The sequence below is a fragment of the Fukomys damarensis genome, unplaced genomic scaffold, assembly GCF_012274545.1.
Source record: "Fukomys damarensis isolate Sample0158 unplaced genomic scaffold, DMR_v1.0_HiC HiC_scaffold_16, whole genome shotgun sequence".
Classification (NCBI taxonomy): Eukaryota; Metazoa; Chordata; class Mammalia; order Rodentia; family Bathyergidae; genus Fukomys; species Fukomys damarensis.
Window position 1 is genome coordinate 23258076 of NW_022900928.1, and position 9460 is coordinate 23267535.

The 9460-nt window shown below is 38.0% G+C and overlaps 1 protein-coding gene across 1 annotated transcript; it reads right to left on the reverse strand.

Annotated features, from left to right (window-relative positions):
* Positions 1-5462: 5462 nt before the first annotated feature.
* Positions 5463-6401, reverse strand: LOC104876307 (olfactory receptor 52E4). The gene has a single exon (XM_010644284.1). It carries the CDS (start codon positions 6399-6401, stop codon positions 5463-5465), a length of 939 nt encoding a protein of 312 aa, XP_010642586.1.
* Between the last annotated feature and the right edge of the window lie 3059 nt (positions 6402-9460).

Genomic DNA, 9460 nt, shown 5'->3' on the forward strand with positions numbered 1-9460 from the left:
ATAAAGAAAAACTTGAGACATCTATACCTCAACAGATGCACCTTGAGGCCATACTCACAAGTGAAATAAATAGGACACAGGTGTGTACATACTGAATCATTACTCTGGTGTGAGAAACCAAAAGTGTAAATGAGGACCAAAATGTACAATAGATATTGTGAAATAGGAAGAAAATGCTTAAAAGTGAAGGGGAACTAGGGAGTGGGAGCAGGGAAAGGAAAGAAAAAGAATTGAAAGTAAGGAAAAATGGAAACAAAGTTTATGTATATAGGAGATGGGGGGATTGAAGGGAGGGCAGGGGAATGGGACAAAATCAGAAACAAAATGTATCATGGAGAGGTACAAATTCTCAATGATGAATATGATCATAATGTGTCCCTAACTGTACCAATAAGCTCAATAAAATGTTTTTCATCAGAAAAAAATTCTGACTGATTATTAGGAGATATGGATTGATAAACCAATTAGTAGATCAGTGTTGGAATATATTGATACTGTTTCTGGATTGAATGTCATGGGAGGTTGTTTGAAACTAGACTGAGTGATGCATGTTCCCAGGGTGCTGGCAGATAATGTGATAAAGTTTACAATGAACAGTACTAATAGTTAATGAGCTAGGCTGGCTTCTATATTATAGACAGTATCCTGTGCTGGAAAAAGGATTTCTAAGGATGAGGAGTGCCTGCCAGAGTAAGCAAGGTCTATGGAAATTGAATGTCTTTGAATATTTACTACTAGTAGTAAATATTAATATAATTAATCCTGGCATAAATATATTTTCTTTTGTCATCATTTCCTCAACTACATTCATCTTCTGTGTTCTTTTCTTCATCATATCATTTATATTTTTGCTCACCTTATGTCAAATGCACTTAATATTCTCAAACAGTAGCAAATTTATTCCCTATTGAACATGTATATATAAGCATTGTGGGAGCCCGCTGGCATTTGACATTGGAAAAGTAATTTCTTAATGTATGACTCTCTCTGTTCGCTTATTTGGCATTTCTGAGACAAGGGTCTCAGCTATGCAGATGAGATTGACCTTGAATACACTGTGTAATCCAGGCTGGTTTTATGGGATTATGGGCATGCACCATCATGCCCAGCTCAAGGACTTTGTTAAATTTGACCTTGTGATGGGAGGAACTCAGATAGCCAAAGATTTGATCTCCTCTCTAATAGTTGCTTGGTGCTTCCTGTTGGCCTGCCTTTAAAAGGAGCTGTTTCTGTGAAATAAAAGGGGACCTCTTGTCTCCACACTATTGAGTGTGCTGTCCTTTCTCAATCCTCACTTTCCAACTCAGGTACATTTGTGTTGTGATGGCTGGGCCACCACAAGTATGTAAATATATACATACATACACAGTTTAATTACTGCCATGGCATGCAGATTATTCTGACATTGGGGTTGCTGTTAGTCCTAAGAAACAATACTTTGACACAAGAGTGAAGCAGAAAGTTAGAAACTGGGCATGCAGAGGCTGCGTGTAAAGAACTATGCAGAACTTCCCCTAGGATTCATGGGATATTACTCATGTAACATTTTGATACAGAAATGTATCAAATTGTTCATAGACCTATGTGCTACATAATGATTTACCATTGAAGATTTAGGGTAAAATATTAATTACATATGTGGTGACTATCCAATTACTCCACATAAAGGTTCTTGATAATATTCAGGAAAATTCTTTTTTTCTGTTTGGTTCCATTAATTATTCAGGTTTTTCTAACTGTAAAAACAGATCATATCTGCTCATCTTGTTTGTTCTGCCACAAACCTATGGTGCTAACATTGTTAATTTTAATAATGCCAGTTGCTCTTCAGAGCAGTCTAGATCTTCTCATCTCTTGTATTTCCAAATTCTGTTTCATTAATGTTAACTGACCAATTACTTAGGACACTGACATGCAACAGTGTAATGCCTACGAATAATGGATTTCAACAACTCTTCCAAAAGTCCTTTATATGTTTCTTTGGTGATGATGACAAACACCAGATTTAAGCAAGGCCTTCTTAAAACTTTCTTTTCTATTCATGCTAATTTTTTTTTACTCATTGAGTTTGTTGGTACATTTTAGGTATACAGTGCAGTTACATTCATCATTGGGATCTTGTACCTTTATATGACAGGTCTTGGTTCTCATTTTTCCCTTACCCCTGCCCTCCCCTTTCCCGCTCATCAGCTTTTTTAAGTAGGGAAACGATTTTCAGTTTCTGGGTTTTGAAAAAAACAACACTTCACACATGAGCATTGAAGCAAGAGGCTCTGACTCATCTCCCATTGTGTTCAAAAGGCACAGAGGACTAAGCCATCAGCACTAAGGTAATGCATAATGGTCAGGTGAGTCGAAGTCTAGCTACCTATTTTTTTCTTACCCTTATTACCTTTCTCCTACCCTTCCCACTTTTTTGTTTGCAATTCTATAGCTTTACTTTAGAAAGACAAATCTGCAAACCACTTGAACTAGTTAGATTTGTATAGCTGCATTTCTAGGTGACTGCTTTTAATGCAGACCACACCACTTCCTCTCACACGGTGCCACCAGGTGGGGTTGTGGGTAATGTGCTGCTGTGCTCCTCATAGCTGGGAGTATGATACAAGGGAGAAGAACACTCCCATTTATACAAGGAGTGTCCCTACTTCATCTGGAATTATTTAACACTGGCATAGGAGAAGAAGGCATCAGTGGGATGTAAAGCAAGACATAGATCGAAAGTACCTGGTGGCACTGTAGAACCATGGTCTTGAAGGCATTTAGAGACAAGTGTAGCTACTTCTGTGTTAATGCCAGACAGGTGACATGAAGTTGGTGAGAGGCTGAAATACTCTGGTTATCAGTGCCAGGGTTGGGGAGGGGAATAAAGTAAAAGATGTCTATTGTTCCCACTGATGTTCTGGGCCTTGAAGGTAGAAGACAGAATGGACATTTGAACACAGATGGGCAAGATCGATTATACAGACCTAGCACAAGGCTCAAGCCCAAGGTTTAGCAGAAGACCTTTGGTGGATCAGAGGTCTGAATTCATCCTATTTCTGATCTGAGTGAAAATTTCTCTCAATCAGGATGTCAGCACCCTTCTTGTGGCCTCATCTTGTGTGATATCATGAAAGAAAACTCTGCTGTCCTGAGAGTTTCATCTGCTCATCAAGCCACTTTCCTGAAATCTGGTCCCAGCCATAGGACCCTATGACAACTCAATAGGCACGGATAATAGAGCTTCTTAGGGAAAATGGCCAACTCCACGTGCTAGGTGGTATAGGAAGAGAGTCACAGAGTGGTCTGAAGAGGAGAATTAAAGCTATATTTGTTTGGTTCAGGCTCATACCACCTGTCCAGAGCCTTGCTGTCCCAGAACCAGAAGTGGATGTGGAAACATTTAAGAAACTTACTTCACAGCAGAGGTCACCTAGCAAGGGAGCCCAGGACAGTGACTCTGCTCAGCTGGGTCTAAGATGGTATTGGAGTTTGATTATAAGCCTCTTCAGAGCTAGCATCACTGTGCATTCCAATCTTGTGTGCACTATTATGTTTATACTTAATTGAAATTACTCCCATAAATATTTTTAATAAGAAAGTTGCCTTATGCATGCAATAGAACCCTTACCAACTCTGAAAAAGAAAAAAAAAACTTTGGCTTTATTTAGCACGTTTATGTGTGATACAGACGTCGGTGACTAAGGTGCTTACTACTCCTATGGACCATAGAAATAAAGACTGGACCAAATTCATTCACTGTTATTTTGTTCTTCTTTTTCCTGCCTATACTTTCTGTTGTCCCCCTTTTCTCATTACCAACACCAACCCTAGGCTATCCTTTCTGTCTGCCACTTTCCTAGACAGTTCCACTGAACTTCACATACATATATTTTCTACTTGAATATCCCACAAGAGTTCAAACATTTTCATCAAAAGAATTTATCTGATTGATCCTCCTTCCCTTGTTTGAGTACATTTTTTATGTAAACAAGTGACTGTTTATTTGAACTTCAGTCTTTTGATTTGTTAATGAAGGATGTAAATCAGTTTCCAGATATTTCCATCTTTAAAAATTGGTGTTCCATAAAACTTTAGGTTTAAGAAGTAGAGACTGTAAAAAAACTAATTATAAATCCCAGCACTCAGGAGGCTGAGGCAGGAGTTCAAGACCAGCCTGGGCTACATAGTGAGTTCCAGGTCAGTCTCAACTACATAGTGAGACCCTGTCTCAAAAAACAAACAAATAAACAAAAACTAATTTTGATCTATACACATATACACAGGAAATTTCACAAGGTGCTAAAATATTCAAGAATTCTACTTAGTTCATGTTAAATTTCAGACCAAGTGGTGCCCAGATACACAAAAACTAAATAAATTCTCTATTCTATATCTGCCACTGTTCATAATAACCTAGTCTGGTGTACTTTTGAGTACTTTATATATTGTTACAGGCTTAGACAATGGTTCCAAAGTGTAGGGCACTAGTGACACTTCTCCTGATTTCTAAGAAAGATTTCTCTGGTCAGTCATAATTCAATTCAGTTACCTTTGACCAATTTTAAAACAAATCATATTTCCAAGCCATATCTGGAGTTTGTAAATGGAAGTAAATATTGGAAATCTGTATGATTAATACATTGCCCTGAAACTAGTTTGAGAATGATAATCAAGTCTTGTCTTGTGCTTAGACCTTAGAATGAATCTGATTTCATTTTCTAAATTTGAATTCCTGTATATCTGAAGGTAAATGATGTATCAAACAAGGGAAACTGTAAGATAGAATACAATTAGAATTAGGCACAGGCACATACAATTATTCACATCTAAAATAGTTTTGCATCAAGTTAGAAAATGTTATCATCTTTCCTTAATGGCTACCCAGTGTCTCCCAAATTCTCCAGTCTCCAAGACCTGGTTTACTGAAGAAAGATTTAAGAATAAAAGGAATAGAGGAAGAAAGACTTTGGAAGAAGAAAGAAAGTGAGAATGACAAAAGATTAAGACTCAGAACATTAAAATACAATACAGTAAAATAAAAATAAAGATTGTAAACATGAAGTCAAAATTTGTGATTAACATGAAGAATAGAAAGCAGTGGAGCAGTAGATGTTCCAATTCAGACATTATTAATCCATAGATTAGTTTTTCATCTACAAAATATTAGTCTTACTTAGCAGATACAAAAAAAAGAAAAATGAAGAGAATTCTCGTCCTTTTTCTGCAAGTAATTCTACTCCAAGTCCATTGCCACCTCCAGCATTTTGTGTCTTAGTCTCTTACTTTTGTCCATGTACATGAAGGGAGGTGGAAGAATGGGCAGCAAAGATAGTTCTGATATCTGTCAATGCTAAATCAATTTCAGCCAAAATGAAATCTTGCCACCATAAGCTATTGTTATAAAAGATTTAAAAGGGTGCTAAGATTCATATAACTTGGGTTGTAAGTGTATATGTTTACTCAAACTTTACATAGAATTATTCATTTTGTATAAATATCTTTACAACCCTATCTCGGATCTGCTTGGTCCTGACTCCATAAATAATGGGGTTAAGGGCAGGTGGGACAACCACATATAGATTAGCTAAAAGAATATGAATATAATGTGGAATACTTTTGCCAAAACGGTGTGCCATAAAAGAAAAAAGTGCTGGTGTGTAAAAGCACAGCATGACACAGAAATGGGAGCCACAAGTATTGAGAGCTTTTAGCCGGGCATCTTGAGAAGGAAGGCGGAAAACAGCTCGAAGGATAAGCACATAGGAAGAAGTGATCAGGATCAAATCCACCACGATATTAGAAATCACCATGAGCCCGTAGATTATGTTCACCTTGATGGGTGCACAGGCCAATCGGGCAAGACCCATGTGCTCACAGTAGGTGTGAGGCATGAGGTGATGTCCACAGAAGGGTAGTCGTAGAATGAGAAATACAAATGGAGTCACAAGAATTAAATTTCTTCCAACAACAACAGAGACCAGGATGCCGATGGTTTTATTTGTGAGGATCATTGTATACTGGAGAGGGTTGCAGATGGCAACAAAGCGGTCATAAGCCATGACAACCAGTAAAACTGTCTCCATGCCTGTAAACATGTGGATAAAGAACATCTGAGCAAGGCAACCCCCAAAGCTGATCTCTTGGAAATTGAACCAGAAGATACCCAGCATTTTGGGGACTGTGGATGTGGATAGGCCCAGATCAATCATAGACAATATGGCCAGGAAGTAGAACATGGGTTGGTGGAGGTTGTGTTCAGTCTTGATCACAAAGAGAATGGTGATGTTCCCCACGAGGGATATCAGGTACACAATACAGAATGGTATAGCAATCCAGACATGTGCAGTCTCCAGTCCTGGTATGCCTAGCAGCAAAAAGAAGGGTGGGTGGACCTGGGTATTATTGATAGAAGACATTCTCCTAGCAAATGTCAGTGCATTTCTATTATGTAAGAGGACCAAACTTTCATTAAGATATTCTCTTTTCAAGTCCCTGGAGAGACGGAAAGACATCAATCAATGTGGAGGATGTAATGGTACAAATACTTTATAAACATTAGGGATTCTCTTATTCAAGGGTAATTGTCCAAATCAGCACAGGTTCTTCTTCTGAATCCACCATAGGCAATACTATTCATAGTTTTATTTTTTTCTAATTCATGAGATTTTCAAAAGAACTAAACATATTTCATGGCATAACATGTACTCACTATTTTATGGCATTCTCTAACATCCTTTAGTTTGGGAGAATTATCTTGCATAATGTTTCTCAAAGTGTGGTCTGGTAAGAATGGATGATTCACACTATCATCGGTATTCCAATTTGATATAAATAGGGATTTATATCTTGGATCTAGAATAGTTACATAAGGAGGATCAATCATAAGTTCTATCTTAGAATGTCCTCCACAGTAGCTCTGCAGCCCAGACCAATATATTTATTCTGTAAAAACACAGCTACTTTAACTTATGCAGTTTCCAAAGCCTCCAATGTCCAACTTATTCTATAATACTCAGATCATTCTAGAAAAAAGAAGTTTCTTATGAAATTATATTCATCTTCCTTACAACACATAACATTAACAAATAACATATATGATTAAACTTACATCCTTCCTAAAACGGTGGCTAACTCCAGGTATGAAGAGATAAAAAGAATCTAACAAAATTCAGTGACACCAAAATTAAAGTAGTTAGGGAATATACCTCATCCTTTGAAAATAAAAAAGAAAATTACCCTTTTTTAACTTTCTGTGTCCCTAGCACACTGTAAAACACTTTAGCAATTAATATATTCTGAGTTCATGGTTCACATACAGAACAGCTGTTAAGAAGGGCAAAGATCAGGGGAATATTAATCTAAATATCCTTAATACTGACATGTGAAGATTTGGTTCCATGTGTGCATGCGTGCGTACGTGCATGCGAGCTTGTGTGCGCATGCTGAAGAGGGCAAGGACAGAAAGTGAGGAAAGGTTTTATATCATGTGTGTTGTTCCACATGCCAGTTTTCTATAACTTTGACTGGCAGTTATCACACAGTAGAAATATCCACAGAAGGGAGACAATGATTCCCTGTTCTATAGGAGAAGAAGAAGAAGAAGAAAAAAAAACCTTTTAACCTTAGAGAAGCTGGAGAGAAATTTGTCCTCCTAGGAAGAAATGAACTAAATATTAAGGGGCAAATGCCGAGCTGAGAAATCTGTGTTCATGGAGCTTGACTTAGAACAGCCTGAGGAAATAGCTAGTGTTATACATCATGGGATTTAAGTCCTGAGTCAGATTCACCTCTAGGGTGGTGTTTTTTAACATGACGCTTGACGAGTAGAGCCAAAGGTCTCCAGGGGGAATGATAGCACAGTATAGCATAGTACAGTACAGTACAGTTTAGAGCCATGAGGACAACACTCCCATTTGTCCAGAATAGTTGTCTTCCTTCTGATACACCTGTGTGTCAACAACAGCGGCAGGAAGTGTGTGGCCAATAAGTACATATGATTTCTTGGGACAAAATAGCAAGTTTATCCTGTTCTAGATGTACAGGTTGATGATCTCAGTTCCACATTTCACTGGGAAAGCAAAATTGATAATAGAGATCTTTTCTTTTTAGTGCTCACCAATGCTTGAAACATTCCCTTTGTGATTTCTTTTCACTCTGCCATATATTCGTACCTCTGACTCTGGCAGAAATATTAAGATTTGTTTGGCTTTTGAAACCATCCAGGCTTACTTTCCAAATCGGTTTCTTTTTCTCCAAAATTGGGAAAAATAAATCTAAGTAATGTAGTTTATTTTCTCAACAAATAAAACTAATGTATATCATGGAACTAGCTAGTATACTTTTGCTTCCAAATATTTTATTTTATTTTTTTAGCCCAGGATACTAAGAAAAAAAAATCACCAAGTATCTTAAGTAGTTTATTTCTCTTTTTAGAAGATTACCATTTATAATTAAGCCATCACTGGCTACAAACAAAATAAAAGAGGTATGGAGGAAGGTTGATCCAGAAGAGGAGTGGCACTAGGCCAGCCATTTATACTTTCACTGGACTTCTATCAGTACCAACATAATACTGCATTGTGTAGTTTGAAGGGAGCCACGTTCTCTCCTTGTTTTCAGTTTTCCCAGGATCCATGGTACCAAGGCAGTTGATAAAAGCGTGACATAATCTCTATTCCATCACTTCACTTCCAGAGAAGCAGGCTGGGTCCAGCTGCCCTTGCAGGGATATTGGGTTTACGACAGCAAAGGCTTGGAAATATAGTTCCATAAAGTAGCAAGAACAAGGGAGCTAAGATCGAGTGGGAAACTGGTAAGTTAACAGGATTATGAGAGAGGGAAAGGAAGAAAATAGGACAGCCCCAATGGATAACATCAATGTCATGATATTTGGATATTGAGATCAGTCACACCTCTACCCGCAAACCAAAAATGTGACTGTGGCCTACAAGAGTTTCTTTCTCAGATGAACCATAGCAAGTCTAGTTGTTGGCTGCCAAAAAGTCAACTTGCTACCTTGAAGAATTTTCATCCTTACTGACAGCTGATAGGGTTGTGACAGTTTCACTGTGTTTTGAGAGTCCTGCCTAGAGCACTGTGCCTGTGTGAGCATTAGCATGTCGGTGTGTGAGGGTATAGAGACAGACAGACAGACAGACAGACACACACACACACACACACACACACAGAGGGAGAGAGAGAGAGAGAGAGAGAGAGAGAGAGAATTACTAATTTGTATATCACAGCCCTTACCTGTGGCTGTCCATACAATCCGATGTGGTGTTGTTTTCAAGAAGGGAATGGTGCTTGAAACTTCAGCAAACAGGAGATTGCAATCCTCTTCTGTCCTCACTTGCTCTCTCCTCCCATCTCTGTATTGTTTCACTATCCTGCTCAAAGATCCTTAACCTTTTAACCTTTTCATCTATCTCTAATTTGAAGCAGAATCACAGCATGAGCTAGTTTCTTTAAAATG